Raw genomic sequence first — 17,506 nt, 5'->3', positions numbered from 1 at the left:
ACTAAAAATCCATAATTGTGGTTTCAAGTCATATTTACATACAGATCACACCCCACAATCAGCGTACAAATTTAAAGCAAGGTCAACTTTATTTTGAACCTATGCGCATTTACATTAGACTGTGCTCGATACCACGCCCCACGCTCTCCCTATCACTGCTAGCTGTCACCAAACACGTAGTTTGAGGTTTGAATTGACCGAGAAGAAAATGGGTAACACAAGATGGCCATGTGATGTGTAGTGCTGCTACTACTGCTGTGTCAAAATGCATGCACAACAAACCACAGAGGAAGTCAAACTTAGGTCAATTCTGACCCCTAGTGCTGCGGGGTTGCATTACAAATTTTAATCCTGAGTTCAGATCTGACTTTTCCTATCAAGGTCTAAATTGCTGGATCTGATCCTCCCTCTCATAAACTACAAATCTGACTTTGAGCACTCGTTTCAACACCATGCACGCACGTTCTCACATGTAAACGTTGCTTTATTGGTGGTATATTCCTAGTATAGGTTATATGTTTCAGATTGTTGAGAGTCCATGTGTAAAGATTCACGATGGATGTGCGAAAGACAATCAGTCAAAACTAACATGACATTAGACCGGTCTGGATATGGGAAGAGATAGCTGGTAGTCGTAAAGGTCATCAGTATGACCCCAAAATATGCTAGAAAGTAAAACAATAGTCACCAATGCTAACACTTCAATTTCTCTAATTTAACAAAACTAAATGTTTGAGAAAAATTGGGTGGGTCAGAAAACCTTTTAGCAATGTCAGTAAAAAAACTTGCTATAACTTGATGTCAATATACTAATGACCTGTACTAAGGCATAGCACAATGCATTTAAGTATGGGTGCATGGTGTGCCAGTAAGATATATAAGTTAGATTTCACTTACCCAGAAACTACGGGGAGCAGGTGATTTTTTATATAACCTGTTCCAATCTGTGACAGCAACCACAGAGATAAGATCAAGGTTTGGAAATCATTCCAGCTGCTCACTTTAAGCCAAATCAATCTAATGAACTATGCATGAATTTTTATGCAGAGATGAGCCTTGTAGAATCAAGTTACAGCTGTGAGGGTACCTACAACTTGAAGCTTGCCACCGATTCAACAACTTGTTAAAGGTCAAGTGATACGTAGACTTGACCTTAAATAATATAAAACTTAACAATTCTTATGTTAAGAAAACCCCAACACCACGATCATTTTCCGTCTCCAAAGGGGTAGAAATCGGTAAAAAAGTACTATTACGTAATAGATTCAGTGACGTCACGGGGGAAGCGCAGAAGAGTGCAAACATGTATATATTCTGCGCAGTGTATTGGGTATGTAGAAATCAAAATTCTCGAAAATATTACCTTTCTCAGCAGTCTGTTACAAGAAAGTTAAGATTCGGAATTAGATGAAACATCACAAATTGATACATAAGACATCGAACAAAACATTTAATCACTTCTTTTTTCAAAAATTCCTTGCATTTTCTTCCTATCAAGCAACATAAACTCCGCAAAAATCGGCCAAATTGACTCGTTCAGGGAAAGCCGAAAACAAATGACGTCATTTGTTTACAAAGTCGAAAGTGCATGATATCGTCGCAGGGAACTGGTTTTGCTACCACATACAGTTGCTATAGACGTACTGTAGTACGCATATATACACAGCACCGCATACACAGCATAGCTTATACATATCGCGAAATGGCTGCCGGTGGCATTGACTCACAGTATTCAGATAGCAATAGCGAAGAAGGCCGGGAAATGGAAGACATGGTCGACAATCGTGGGAAGTTTTTCCCTACATGTTCGAACCGGAGACCAGCGAAGAGGAAGCGGGATCGGACAGCGATGTCGAAATTGATCGCCTTGACGGAACACAATGGTAACGTTAGTATATAGGATATTTGTGTCACTAGTTAGGCCTAGAACCAATAAATGTTTCCTAACCTTGCTCGTACTCTTAGCTAGCCAAATTTGTTGATGGGGCAGCAAAATAACATGAGAGTGTGGTCGAGTTAAGTTAAGGAAGTTACTATTTTCCTAAAAAGTTGTGGCAGAACATGCCTAAGGAACATGTCACACAGACATATTTCATTTGGTTAGTAGATTGAAGGAGCCAATTGGAAGAGTGCACAACAAATTCAGAGGTGTTCTATTATTAATCTTCCTAGCAGTAGTGGCAAATTAGTAAAGTTACCACAAATCAGGGAAAGTGGGGGGCCGGGGAGGGAGAAGTTGGCACCTCACACCAGCTTTTCGTCATTTCCGCTTAAGCTAATGGCATAACCAGATTTTCTCAATGTAGGGAATGGATTCAGAAGTGGGAAAAAGAGTTGGAAACGAGGCATCATCGGCCTGTTTTATTTTCCTTTGCAGCATTGTCCCAACAGAGGCAAGACTTCTGAGAAGAGGCTACCCCCTCCTTGCTAGTTATGTCACTTGTAAGGAGCTTCAATTGTAGACTGCCCTTCAGAGGTTGTGCCCCTTTTCTATTTTGACATGTTAGTATGCCCCAATAATTGAGGCCGGTATGAAGTCATTGAAAATAAGCTCTTTATCATTTGAACTGGTTTGTATCGTTTACGGGTGTCAGTTATGGCGGGCCATCAGTCTCAAATCATGGGAGATCGACTTATACCGATTTAAATCGACATATACCAGTTTCCTTCGACTTATACCAGTTTCCAGCAGCTGAAATTGACTTCTACCGATTTAAATCGACATATACCAGTTTACTTCGACATATCATCGATTTATTTTACTTATCATCGATTTAAATTGATGATAAGTAAAATAAATCGATGATATGTTGAATGAAACTGGTATATGTCGATTTAAATTGACATATACCAGTTTCATTCTACATATCATCGACATATACCAGTTTCATTCTACATATCATCGATTTAAATCGACATATACCAGTTTCATTCTACATATCATCGATTTATTTTACTTATCATCGATTTAAATCGATGACAAGTAAAATAAATCGATGATATGTCGAAGTAAACTGGTATATGTCGATTTAAATCGATGATATGTCGAAGTAAACTGGTATATGTCGATTTAAATCGATGATATGTATGGCGGGCCATCAGTCTCAAATCATGGGAGATCGACTTATACCGATTTAAATCGACATATACCAGTTTCCTTCGACATATACCAGTTTCCTTCGACTTATACCAGTTTCATTCTACATATCATCGATTTAAATCGACATATACCAGTTTACTTCGACATATCATCGATTTATTTTACTTATCATCGATTTAAATTGATGATAAGTAAAATAAATCGATGATATGTTGAATGAAACTGGTATATGTCGATTTAAATTGACATATACCAGTTTCATTCTACATATCATCGACATATACCAGTTTCATTCTACATATCATCGATTTAAATCGACATATACCAGTTTCATTCTACATATCATCGATTTAAATCGACATATACCAGTTTACTTCGACATATCATCGATTTATTTTACTTATCATCAATTTAAATCGATGATAAGTAAAATAAATCGATGATATGTAGAATGAAACTGGTATATGTCGATTTAAATCGATGATATGTAGAATGAAACTGGTATATGTCGATTTAAATCGGTATAAGTCGATCTCCCATGATTTGAGACTGATGGCCCGCCATAGTCAGTGTGGCCAGTGTGCTGTGATGCCTACAGCAAGGGAGTGTAAATGCTGCAGCGAAATAGATAAAGTAAGGACTGTGATGGATGAAGAAGGTGCTGCATGCATCACCTTACACCCATGTTTTGAAGCTGTGTGCCTGAACCCATGGGTGCTACAGACAGCCTACTACGTGTACCGTCAGCAGTATGGTGGACGTGCACAGGAAAACAGCATCCATGAGTAAGTAGAGAATACATTATTTTTTGGTGTATACCTTTATTCATTGCTCTGACCTGCTGTTGAAAGATGTAACAATACAGAGGGTGTGCTTGTATTCATAGTTTAGTTTTGTTTCGTTGTGAAAGGAATTACATTAAGATATAGATTAGATCAAGAAAATTTTTGCATCATGTTCAAAACCTGCTTCCAAAAACAAAAACTGGTGTAATGTCCTTGAGGTTAACCCTTATCATGCTGACTGACATAGTTGTCATTTACACTGAGCCACGGAACCAAATGCCACACAAAAAATGTCCACCATGATTGTGCATGATGCATTTACAAATTTTAGTCCCCGAGATACAATAATCAGTTTGTATAAATGGCATAGCTAGGCCTAAACCTTTAGGGGAGGCAGATTTAGGGGCCAAGCAAAATTCTGGAAATCATATGGAGATTTATTTTAAAATTGACGTCCCCAGATGGCTACCAAGCTTTTGTGTGTCTTCATCTTTCATAGCTGGTTTTCATATGATTATTTTACAGGAAATAGAGACACACAGCATACAGACAACTTGTACGGATGTGCTGGCAGTTTTTAGGGAAGGAGGTTCGTGTTGTTCTCCCATCCTATGCAGTAAGGAGGATTCGAGAAGCTTTGCCATCTGAACAGTATGAAGGGTTTAAATTACCAAGACTGTGAGAATGTGGACTGTGTATGCCAAGTCAAAGTATCATTTCTGCAAAGTTTTATTGAAACAGGGTTCAGTCCTGTCTGTTTTGTGGCTGAATGGTGAACATTTTGGAATTCCAGCATACATTTTTTTCTGGTTCATAGTATTAACTACAACCCTGGATGAAATTTTACATTGTTCGATTGACCTCGATGATTATACAATGTCTGTTCAGAAGTTTTCAAAAGCCTTCAGTACCCCTTCAAGTTTGGGAAGAACATAACAGTAAAAAATAATGAAAACTCAAGTTAATTTTTTGTATGTATTCTCTCTTGTAAGCAAAGCTGTCACTTCTAGTAGCCTGCCAACAAAATCTGGATGATTGAAATGTCAAATATACTAGCCTAAAATAGAAGAACAGATTGAATAAAGTATCCTAAACCACTATGTCAATGGGATCTGGAGAGCTTAGTTTCTTAGTAATGATTAATAAAGCGGAATAAACCAAGAAATCAATGAGGCAGATGTAGTATTCCGGGTGTCTAGGGTAACTAACATGTTTAAAGTTTGCTGCACTACCAATTGCGACCCCCCCCCCCCCCACCCTCATCTCCCCTTCTCCTCTCCAGGGAAATATTTGCTCTCTGTCCACTCCGCTTCACTTTTAATGTGATGTATTAAAGCGGTGTGGTTAACATTGATAAGAGCATGGAGAGTGGATGCCACCAGTTAACAGAGGGACCGGACAAAGTTTTGTTTCTTAGTACTGATTAATGAAGCGGAATAAACCAAGAAATCAATGAGGCAGATGTAGTATTCCGGGTGTTTAGGGTAACTCACATGTTTAAAGTTTGCTGCACTACCAATTGCCAACCCCCCCTACCCACATCTCCCCTTCTCCTCCCCAGGGAAATATTTGCTCTCTGTCCACTCCGCTTCACTTTTAATGTGATGTATTAAAGCGTTGTGGTTAACATTGATAAGAGCAAGGAGAGTGGATGCCACCAGTTAACTTAGGGACCGGTCACGGTAGAACCGCTGTTGAATCCGTTATCTGCTACGATCTGTGCGTACGCATTAGCTGATGCTTTGGGAGTCCTTGGTCGTTTTGGATCCGAGAAATCTACGTAATGGAGGCCGAATCTTTCTGTATATCCTGCCGCCCATTCAAAATTGTCCATCATTGACCAAGCTGTATATCCCTTGACATTGACATTATCGATACTGATCGCTGTATGAAAGAAAAGAATAAAAACGTGATATTGACAATAAGATACTCAAAAGAATTGGTACATAAAGTGATCATTTTCATGATTAGAAAGTGTTTCGGTTTGGTACAGTACTGTTATACAATACGCAAACATGCCATTTACTGTTATACACATAATAGTATAAATTCAATGATGAAACCAAACTGAAGCTAATTACTTACTTTTGTGTGTGTTGGGGGAAGCAAACGTTTCGCTTTATTTTCGTTTTTACGGCGGGTGAATGCGGGTGGGGTGTCGGTGGGGGCATGATGTATATATAGAAAAACACCTGTTATTGTACATCATATACGCCTCGTTGTATGACATGCCCATTCGGTTTTCAATATGACATAGTACATATTACTGTATTAGACCAAAGAGCATTTCTTATGCTTTTAATGTACGGGCATATTTATACGGACAGCGTGGGTATTAATAAACTGAGCGATTTCAATGCCTTGTGATCGTTTCTTCATTGGTTTATTCTATTACGATAATCAAGGTATGGAACGGAGAGCGGGTGGGGTGAACCTTAAAGGTGTAAGCTTTGTAACATATTGAGACTATTGTCCTATTCACCATACCCACTAGGATTTGTATCTGGAGATTGTCCTCTTACCTTTGAGTATCTCGTTGATGTAGGAAGTATAGTATTTAGTTCTTATCTCATCATTTAACTCGGCAAAATCCTTGGTTGAGACGCCATTTTCTGTGACGTAGATCGGTATGTCTTGACCGTATTCGTCTCGTATCCAATTTAACATACGTCTGATTCCCCAAGGTACGACCTGCAACCAACTGGAACCAGTCGATGGCCAACTGAAATCTTGCCATCTAAAGACATCGGCATCTTTGTAGTAACTAGATGGGCTGCTAAGGTCTTCTTGGTCAGAATCCACACAGTACACTGTAGTGTAATGGTTCAAGCCGAAGAAATCGTATGTGCCTTTTATCATATCTTTCTCCTCTTCGGTGAATTCTGGAAGCCGAGAAGACGCTAGGCCCTGTGCTGCGCTTTTACGAGCGATTTTTTCTTTCATAATGTCAGGGTAGTCACCATTTTTGAAGATTGGATTCGCGTACCAACCGAGTAAAAATCGAAGGGACCTACTAGCGGCTTCTACGTCACTTGGGATGGACCTATTGTAGGGTTCAGTGAAGGCAGTGTTCAGAGCAATGCCTATTTCACCCATCTGTCAAAAGAAGAAGTATGTTTCTTAATGATTAAATAATTCTACAGTAGAAAATTGAATTATCGATGCTTCAGATGACCTCAACAAATAACTAGTAGCCATAATAACATAGTCTTCAAATATAAAGGGACATAAAGTCGTTTTCCTTACAAATGAATATTTTACGTTTTAGTTTTTTTTTTACGTTAACGTTCCCATTTGTATGTCACTGAATCAAATTTGACTTGCTCAAGCTGGAACACTGTTCTTTTCTTACCAGCTTGAGTCTTTATGGAGATTTTGCAACAACAATTTTTTTTTCAATATAATTTGTTCATATCAAGAATGGAATAATAAACATAAAACAAACAATTGCAGCATATGTTGCTATCACCGGGTACTAACCTGAGATGCACGGTATGTACTATCATAAGTTCTATACGCCATGGCGTGTCCCAATATCAAGTTGTGGGAAACGTTATAAACTTTGTCTCCGATGCCGTTCAAACCAGGGGCAAATGAACCATCACCGTACCCTAGCACAGCAATGCTCCACGGTTCATTGAAAGTTATCCAAAATTTGACTCGATCTCCAAACTGTTCGAAGCAATAATTAGCATAGTCGTTGAACCACTCAGGGAAATCATCGCTGAGAAATCCACCCTCATCCTCCAGGGCCTGAGGTAGGTCCCAGTGGTAGAGTGTGACTTGAGGGTTGATACCGTTATCTAAGAGTTCATTAATCAGGGCGTTGTAGTACCGCAGACCATCTGCACTGACACTGTCGGGGCGGCCATTCGGTAGGATTCGAGGCCAGGACAACGAGAAGCGATAGTAAGAAAGGCCCATATTCTTGATTAGTTGGACGTCAGTCGCATATCTGGAAAATATGGTACGGGTAACCGACGAATTATAGCAGTAACCGAGCGAATAATTAGGTTTGGTCTTATGGAATAATGATGAGATGTGGGGAATATTATCCAGTGGATACATATGTAATTTCTCTTGTAAGATGAAGTTGTGAAGGCCAGTCAGTGTAAAGGGAGGTGCAATGGGTGCGTAGGCTATACGCCCCCTACCCAATTTTCAATTTCACAATTTCACAATCTCACGGGTAGAGATAAGTCTTTCCTGATGTGGGGAACATTAGCACAACCTACTTCAGATGTCATAAACAAATCGTTATGGTTGCAGCATATAACACCTCTTATATAACTATACAAAGATAGTCCTGTCTCCAAGGACGGTGTTCAATAAGAAGACCCACATCTTCAGAAAACGCAACACCCCAGAGAAGATCCTGCGTATGAGGCTCAGCATTCTGAAACCATTCAACTGCTTTTCCAGTGATAGGACATGTGATATGCCAATGCAGTATGTGAAATAGTAGAGGCTTTGAATAAAGGCAGAACCCGCTAAATTTGGTCTGCTACCTTCCAATAATAGGATGAATATAATGTTTAATTAATGGCTCAACAAGTTTAGTAAAGGTTTCCGTTCTTTCCTCTTTCCTTTTCACCGCCATCATCACTCTCATTCTCATCCTCCTCATAACTATCATCACCACGACCACAGTCATCAAAACCACCACCACTACCTTTCCACCACCGCCACAATCATCACCACGACTATAACCATCATCACCACCATCATCACCATTATCATCAACGCCACCACCATCAACATCATCATCATCATCATCATCATCATCATCATCATCATCATCATCATCATCATCATCATCATCATCATCATCATCATCATCATCATCATCATCATCATCATCATTATTATTACTATTAAACTTAAAGCACAAATTGCACTCACAAGTTGTAGCTGTCACAAGCCACATCTCCAGTATCCCCGTTAGCTACGTGAGTGCCCTCGTGTGCGAAAGTGTCCCAAACACTTTCACCTTTATCTTCAACGTCCCATGCTCCTTCAATTTGGTAGGAAGAGGTCGCCGTACTCCATTTAAATTCGTCAGGGAACAGTCCGTAGTAGAAAGCGTCCCTTTCTTTATCGTTGAAAACATCAGGCCAAACATAGTATGGGTCCTGTGCGACAATACATGCCACAATTGCAGCGATAACATACACTAGCGGGGACTTCATATTTGAGGCGTGGCTCCTAAATGCGACACAAAAATGGTCGAATTATAGGTCAGAATAGTATATTTATTAGACATATATAATAATTAAATAAATAAACAAAATAAGAATAAATCAAACTTAGATGATCTGACCGTCGTTTCGATTCCATCAGGAAAGTTTTTTCCACAATGGAATATTTGTAATGAAAATATTTTTGTCAAAGATTTGTTTTTTAAATGCTGTAATTGGGGTTCATTCATTGAGAGCCCATAGAAAAACATGTAGGTTATATAAACAAATAGAACAGACATTTTAATTGAAACATTGAACAGTGGAAAGAGTAGAAAATAGGGAAACAACGGACCGTGAAAGTAAAAGAAGTAGGGGGTACACTTCGCAGAGGAAGCAAAAAGAAAGCTAAGCAATGAAGGTGAGACGATGAAGATACAAAAGGAGAAAAATAATAAGCAGCAAATAGGGGAAAGGGATTGGGAGGATGAGTGGGGAGTAAAGGGTATACGTCATATATATATATATATATATATATATATATATATATATATATATATATATATATATATATATATATATATATATATATATATATATATATATATATGGCTCTTGGATGTTGGTACCGGTTGAACGGTGTAAAGGCGTTGCATACAAACTCTTGGCTGTGGTTTTATTTGGAGGAGTGGTGAGATTGGTAGGAACTTCACAGTTCTTGACATCAGGACAAAATCATACAAAAGAACATTACAGTTTGCAATTCTCTTGAGCTGGAGTAAAGTTGAGGCAAAGCGGGTACAAACAATAAAGACTATATATGTTTTCATCATGTCTTAAAACATTGAATAGATTGTAGACGTGTTACATGGAAGAAAAAGTAGGGATTTCTATGTAAATTGTGTGGAAGCGCAAGAAACACATATAAAAAATGGAAGCGCTTTTAATTGCGATCCTAACTATATGGTATAGAATTTATTGCATGACTAGCCCATGCCATATTTATGTATAATGAAATATGTTTATGGTGTTGATAATATGCACCGTTCTTCGTTAAAGGCATTGAAGACTCGCCCCAAACCGCGTGCCGCCCTGTGAAAAAGTTAAACTTTCCGTTGCTTACAAGTGAAGTTTTCTTTCTTATTGCTACAAAATGCAGACAGTAATGAAACGTGATACCTTGTTATCTTTTTATCTGGACCTGAGATCAGGGAGTTCTATAACAACTCCCTGCTGAGATGTCCATCGCTGCTCTATACACTATGTTATGGGTATTGACCGTAGCTGCATGTAGTGACTGTGTACTAGTGTATAATTACCGACGGTAGCAAGCTGTGTGTGTATTTTCTGGGATCGATGGTGGCGTCTAGCACTTCTGTTACACCTCAGTCGAAACTAGGTCAGATTACCGGCATGAGACGTTTCTTTGTGCGCGAGTCTTCACACCCTTTAAAATAAATGTGCACAAATTTTAGGCCTACACCTTGGATGTTCTGAGCCATGCAGACTGCACATCATAACCAGATGATGAACGGTATCATGATGTTTTCGTCCTATATTTCCCTCGCCTCTTTTTGGATCATAAACTATACAAAATTATTATTGTTACCCGACTAGGCAAAACAAATTAGAATTATAACTAGGCTTAATTTAGAAAGTGCTTTTATTGTTGATGAATGAAAGCAAATTTAAGTTTGAATAGATTTCAAATTTCGGCTCAGTGTTAGCTTTGATCCCTGAAATATATGGCAGCACAACGAAACCTAACCATGGTAAGATACCACCTATATCATGTTACACCAATTTATGAGTATTTCAAGTACTATCAAAATATATGGTTACTATGGTAACTGAGGTCAAAGGTCACGGGCTTAATGGTTAAAGGTATCATTTCGATGTAACTTTTCTAGGGTTTATAACTGGTTGCGTGGCCCTGGGGCCGGTTGAAGTGGGTATAAAGTGGGGCTTTGGAAAAGTAAAGAGATCTACAAAATGATCAATTGCATATGATTTATTATAGACCTCCATATACTATGAATTGTAAATATTTTGGTCACAGTGATGCTGAAAATTCTAGGTGACACGATTGACCCTTCTGTCACCAATGATAATGTTGTACCATATCTTAAGACAATATTGACTATTTGATGTGAAATATAAATATATAAACCCACAATGAATCTTGGGTTAATATGTAATTGTTTTATAAATTTGTGTCCACTTTGATATAGAAACGATTCTAAATGGGGAACGTGACATTGAAAATATCACCAAATAGTCTTCATTGAAAGTAAAACAATTAGTTACTTTAGTTTCAATTAATTGGGAAGAGTATAATATCGGCTAATATGGGATATTGGTTATCTTTTTAACTTACACTTTACAATGGATTGTTATCCAATTTACAATTTTAGATCCTTTCATAAATATTGTTTTAATCTGTAAGATCAATTCAGATGGGAAAACAGTGGATTTCTCCGGTATGAAAAAAAGACCATCTCAGTTTGGCAGGGCAGAAAAAGTTCCAATATGCCAGGTTTAATTGCTTCTGATGCCACTGACTTTATCCACTCGACCACAGCACTTGGTTAAAGACTTGCCAGCAGGAAAATTCTGCAATATACCAAAATAGTGGTACTGTTTCTGCTTGCATCTGCTTGCAAACCCATATTTGTGCCATGACCCATTCTTTTAGGATCCATTGTTACTGATTTACCCAAAAGTTTAAGCAACAAAAACTGTAAGAGTGCAACTGATGAAGACAAAACGAAGATATAAAAATTTCAGAGTACTCACAGATTTATTTTTCCTTCATGAAATTTATATTTTTCTTTGACACATACCACAAATTTTTAAAATCTAAAATTCACAATCCATGCCAAAACATTGCAGAAAAGTGAAGTTTAGCTATCACAAAACTAACAAGATATTGCACCATAATTTTTTCCAAGGCCTGCCATTTGTTGGCAGTGGGAGTAGAGGAATAATTACAGAATCAAAACCTTACTATTATATTAAGGCAGTAGTTTTGACTCCTGAGAAGTTCAAAGTCAATCCAAGTTTTTAGTGAAAATAGAAAATCAAATTGATGTCAAGTTTAAATGACTGACAGATCCAGGTTTCTCAAAGAATGGGGCCTAGGGAACAAGTGTCGGAAGATACCGTAGTTACTACCAAAATAGCGACAGCACATAAGAAAATAGCCAACACAATCTAACGATGCCAGCCTTGCAACGCATGCTAAGTTTTCCAAAAGTATCGTTGTTTGGAGCAAGTTTATGTTTGCTGTGTACAATTTTTTAGAACATGCTACCACCCATCAGCAGCCCCTCTTCCTGGGTGCATCCCTGGGAAAGAATACCTTAGAATATGCTGAAAAGACTGAATGGTCAAGTATTTTCAAACTGTTACAACTGTTTTCATGGCCCACATCAAAAAAAAAAAAAAAACAGCACCAAAAGAAAAGGTTTGCGTTTTGTCTTATCAAAAACAGCTGAACCAAATATTGAAAGTAAGAAACTTCAAGAAAATGGAAGCTTGTAGCAATTTTTAACTATCCAAATATGAGGTTTCAGTTTGCTTTGGATTTATAGCGGGCCATCAGTCTCAAATCGTGGGGAATCGACATATACCGATTTAAATCGACATATACCAATTTCCTTCGACTTATACCAGTTTCTGGCAGCTTAAATTGACTTTTACCGATTTAAATTGACATATACCATTTTAATTCTACATATCATCGATTTAAATCGACATATACCAATTAAATCAATGATAAGTAAAATAAATCGGTATATGCCAATTTAAATCGACATATACCAGTTTAATATTTTACATATATTTATATTTACATATCATCAGTTGATCGGTTGATCAATTGATATATGACGATTTAAATGGGTATGTGTCGATTTAAATAAGTATAAGTCGAATTAAATTAGTATATGTCGATTTAAATTGACATATACCGATTAAATCCAACATATCATTGATTTAAACTGGTATATGTCGATAATAAAGGGTTTTGGCCATATCACAGCGAATATTATGACAGCATGTTGGAAAGATGAAAGTATTAAAATTAGAAGATATTGGAATGTGATACACGATGGTTACTTAACTGTTAATTAACATAAATTACAAATACAAAAGAAAAATGACCTAAATAAAATGTCAGTTATTTCAGCAAAACACCTATTGACAGAGAAAATTGCAAAGTACATAAATATATATCCCATAGTGTTAACACTCTATTCCCTCTCCCTGCCTCCCTCCATTTCTTCTCCATACCAAACCTGAAAAATCTTCTGTAATTATGACAGGTGTCATAAACAATCATTCATACCATAGGCCATGTAATATAATGTTGACCAGATAACTAAAAATCCATAGTTGTGGTTTCAAGTCATATTTACATACAGATCAGACCCCACAATCAGCGTACAAATTTAAAGCAAGGTCAACTTTATTTTGAACCTATGCGCATTTACATTAGACTGTGCTCGATAACACGCCCACGCTCTCCCTATCACTGCTAGCTGTCACCAAACACGTAGTTTGAGGTTTTAATTTACCGAGAAGAAAATGCGTGACACAAGATGGCCATGTGATGTGTAGTGCTGCTACTACTGCTGTGTCAAAATGCATGCACAACAAACCACAGAGGAAGTCAAACTTAGGTCAATTCTGACCCCTAGTGCTGCGGGGTTGCATTACAAATTTTAATCCTGAGTTCAGATCTGACTTTTCCTATCAAGGTCTAAATTGCTGGATCTGATCCTCCCTCTTTTAAACTACAAATCTGACTTTGAGCACTCGTTTCAACACCATGCACGCACGTTCTCACATGTAAACGTTGCTTTATTGGTGGTATATTCCTAGTATAGGTTATATGTTTCAGATTGTTGAGAGTCCATGTGTAAAGATTCACGATGGATGTGCGAAAGACAATCAGTCAAAACTAACATGACATTAGACCGGTCTGGATATGGGAAGAGATAGCTGGTAGTCGTAAAGGTCATCAGTATGACCCCAAAATATGCTAGAAAGTAAAACAATAGTCACCAATGCTAACGCTTCAATTTCTCTAATTTAACAAACTAAATGTTTGAGAAAAATTGGGTGGGTCAGAAAACCTTTAAGCAATATCAGTAAAAAAACTTGCTATAACTTGATGCCAATATACTAATGACCTGTACTAAGGCATAGCACAATGCATTTAAGTATAGGTGCATGGTGTGCCAGTAAGATATATAAGTTAGATTTCACTTACCCAGAAACTACAGGGAACAGGTGATTTTTTATATAACCTGTTCCAATCTGTGACAGCAACTACAGAGATAAAATCACGGTTTAGAAATCATTCCAGCTGCTCACTTTAAGCCAAATCAATCTAATGAACTATGCATGAATTTTTATGCAAAGATTAGCCTTGTAGAATCAAGTTGCAGCTGTGAGGGTACCTACAACTTGAAGCTTGCCACCGATTGTTGGTCAACAACTTAATGAGGACCTCAGAGTGTCTTCATTACGATTCGTTTTCCAAGTTTCTGTCGATGAAGTGATTTGGGAATTTGCAAAGAATTCATTGTTGCTAAACCTGCAGTGCTAATGCTTAATTGGCTACCTGCAGTGCCAATGCTTAATTGGATACCTGCAGTTTTAATGCTTAATTGGCTACTTGAAGAGTTCATGCTTAATTGGCTACTTGCAGAGTTAATGCTTAATTGGCTACCTGCGGTGTTAATGCCTAATTGGGTACCTTCACTTTCCCCATTCTTGGAGCCCACGGTCAGACATTGAATGTATGCATTCTTTTTCAATCTTAAATGGTTGCCTTAGAAACAGATATTATTGTGACAAACTAAACAGGTCTTAATTTATCTGTATTGCAAGTTGCTTCCGCAAGTACAAGTACGTTTTTGCAGGTTCTTTTCTCATACAGAGGGCTTCAATACTATCAGAAACATATGAGGAACAAACTTCATAAATTCAAAACAGCTGCACATTTTTCCTTCATCCTGGAAGAAACAAAGGTTTGACTGAGGACGGTGATAAACTCCCATTAACAGGTACAAGGTTCAGTCAACACAAGCTGTGGCATTTGTAATTATAGAAACTGGACTGTATCACATGCAGCAACTTTGTATAAAGGGATGTTAACATTCTTACTGAAGGATATTCTGTATACAAATTTAATTTTAAAATTTAGGTTTTAAAAAAGGCGATTTACAGGGCTGCAGGGTGTGCAAAGAACGTGAACAACAACGTTACTTTTTGAAGCAGAATGCAAACATTCATACTGGTTGGGCTTAGTACCTACAGGTTACAACTTTAGTGCTGATGTCATTCTACTCTTCAGGGACTAGCCTAGGCCTAAAAGTTACTCTACCACGAACGTTACGTCGCGCATTACTTTTTGTCACACAGGCAAAACAAGCACAGACTTTTCCGTGGGAAGCAATGAGTTCTGCTTAAGCAAATATTTGACAATCCTTTTTTTTATCAATTGTACAACAATGTCTTTTCTGTTCCAAGCCTGTGACAAAGTTGTACTTCTAACAACAACGGTTCAAAAATCTCTGTCGTGGTTACCTGGGGGTCACGTCGGGCTCAATACTCGGTCAACAGATGAGCGACTCCAATGGTTCCAGGGCTCCGCCCAGAACCAAAATTTTATTGATTACTAACACATCTACTGGAAACAAAGAAATCCCACTAACAAATCTGCCACATAATCCTTGGTCATCTACAGGACACATACAAACTTACTTGGCCATTTTTTGTCCCTCTCCACTACACCGGGCACAACAAATTGGCAAACCATTTGACAGATCTAGTTTAAGGAGAAACAATCACAGGTAATGACCATTGAATCAAAGCTCTATGTGTTTATGATGATCCATTTCCTCATCACCAGACTGGAAATCATTATCCTCCTCCTCCTCCTCCTTTTTTTCTCTGTCCTCTCCCCGGTCATTATCATCTGATTGTTCATCTCTCGTCTTCTTATGGCTCTTGGTCTGCTTTAATCTACATTTGAGTGGATTCACCTTGGGCTTCTTCTCCGCACCTGCTTCTTGATCTTCTTTGATATAAGCCAGGAAATCGTAACCTTGAACCATCTCTGTCCATTCTCTGTGACGTAGTGCAGCTAAAGAATCCACAAAAAAATGTAACAACTCACATTAATATGATTTTCCTGACAACAAGCTGTAAACTCAGAAGCACAGTTTCAAAGAGTTTATGAAAACATCTATCACCCCCTCCCTTGATGTCTCTCCACTTTTTTACTGAATATTCATATTATCACTACTAAATAAACAAATGCCATACATGGTCCTAGTTAGTAGAAGTTGTTCTCAAAAGAAATTGATCTTTAAAATCCCCCTTTAACAGGATATTTTATTCACGCAACTCCGCTATTATGTGAAAACGTCTGCCAGGAAAGTAAATCCATGCTTTTAAATGCAACGCTCTCCAGCAGTTATAAAAACTTGTAATTCAAGCTAATTTAAATCTCCCTTGGAACACAGTAGATTCAAGTAACAAAAACATTGCTCTTAGGACTGAGCTATCCAGCCTTGTGAAGTGATCCAGCCTTGTGATGTGAAGTTGAACAAAGTTTCAAAAACAAATACTGTTTTATTTAGAGACAGAATTCAGAGCTGAATAAATAGATTCAGAAGAAAACAAGTAAGTGGAGAAGAACCAGGAAGTCACATGACTTAGTGATTCCTTGCCAATATGAGAAGAAACTTTAGGTACAAGATTATCTGAGGAGCTGAATTGCTGAGCAAAAATGGCAAGTCTTGCAGAATTGAGTAATGCGTACCTATGCAAAGAGGGTCGAAGGTCAATCAAGCCAATTACCGATTATTTTATCGTTTTCGTTGAACTGGCCTAATATATGATTAAAGTGTTATGCATGATTACCAACTTCTAGGCCAATACAATCAAAGATGTAATGAATGACTTAACATTTCACACTAAAGCAAGTAAAGAACACTGTAATAGATACACGGGTTGATGTACTTTAATAACGACGAGTCGCAATATTGCAATCCCACCACAACACAATAACTGGCAGTGCTGTTCATACTAGAGTTTCTTTATACAGACTACGGAAGGAGGAAATAGTAGCCATGGGCTACGAAATGAAAAACAAAAGTTTAGGGCCAGCTTTTACAACTGGTATTATAACCATTATCAGTGTTGCAACTCCAACGTAAATAAACTGAAAAGTAGACCGAATGGAAATAAAATATTCGTAATTTTGTAATCTGATATCGAAATATATAATCTGATATGAAAAATAAAACACTCCCGGACGTTCTCCATTGACTTAACTACATGTGGGAGAATCACACACTAAAGTCCCATTGACTTTGTCGTGCGTGTCGCTGGTATCAAGACTTGCTTTAGTCTGTTGCGGTCATTCA

At 37.8% G+C, this 17,506-nt stretch overlaps 2 protein-coding genes across 2 annotated transcripts in view; both read right to left on the bottom strand.

Moving 5' to 3' along the window:
* Window positions 1-14,463, bottom strand: part of LOC139970550 (lactase/phlorizin hydrolase-like) — a 43,897-nt gene extending 29,434 nt beyond the window's left edge. The window contains exons 1-5 of the mRNA XM_071976334.1: window positions 14,338-14,463; window positions 8,788-9,090; window positions 7,366-7,840; window positions 6,408-6,981; window positions 5,555-5,769 (exon numbers count right to left, since the gene is read on the bottom strand). Coding sequence (XP_071832435.1) covers window positions 5,555-5,769; window positions 6,408-6,981; window positions 7,366-7,840; window positions 8,788-9,074 — 1,551 coding nt within the window. The 5' untranslated portion in view covers window positions 9,075-9,090; window positions 14,338-14,463. The remainder of the gene's footprint in view (window positions 1-5,554; window positions 5,770-6,407; window positions 6,982-7,365; window positions 7,841-8,787; window positions 9,091-14,337) is intronic.
* LOC139971157 (thioredoxin domain-containing protein 16-like) overlaps window positions 11,844-17,506 on the bottom strand; it is a 34,250-nt gene continuing 28,587 nt past the window's right edge. Inside the window, exon 18 of the mRNA XM_071977390.1 lies at window positions 11,844-16,218. Within this exon, the coding sequence (XP_071833491.1) occupies window positions 15,941-16,218 (278 nt within the window). The 3' untranslated portion in view covers window positions 11,844-15,940. The remainder of the gene's footprint in view (window positions 16,219-17,506) is intronic.

Source organism: Apostichopus japonicus, chromosome 8, assembly GCF_037975245.1.
Source record: "Apostichopus japonicus isolate 1M-3 chromosome 8, ASM3797524v1, whole genome shotgun sequence".
In the NCBI taxonomy this organism is placed as follows: Eukaryota; Metazoa; Echinodermata; class Holothuroidea; order Aspidochirotida; family Stichopodidae; genus Apostichopus; species Apostichopus japonicus.
Note: the sequence above shows the minus strand (reverse complement) of the source record. Positions and strands in the feature narration are given on the sequence as shown.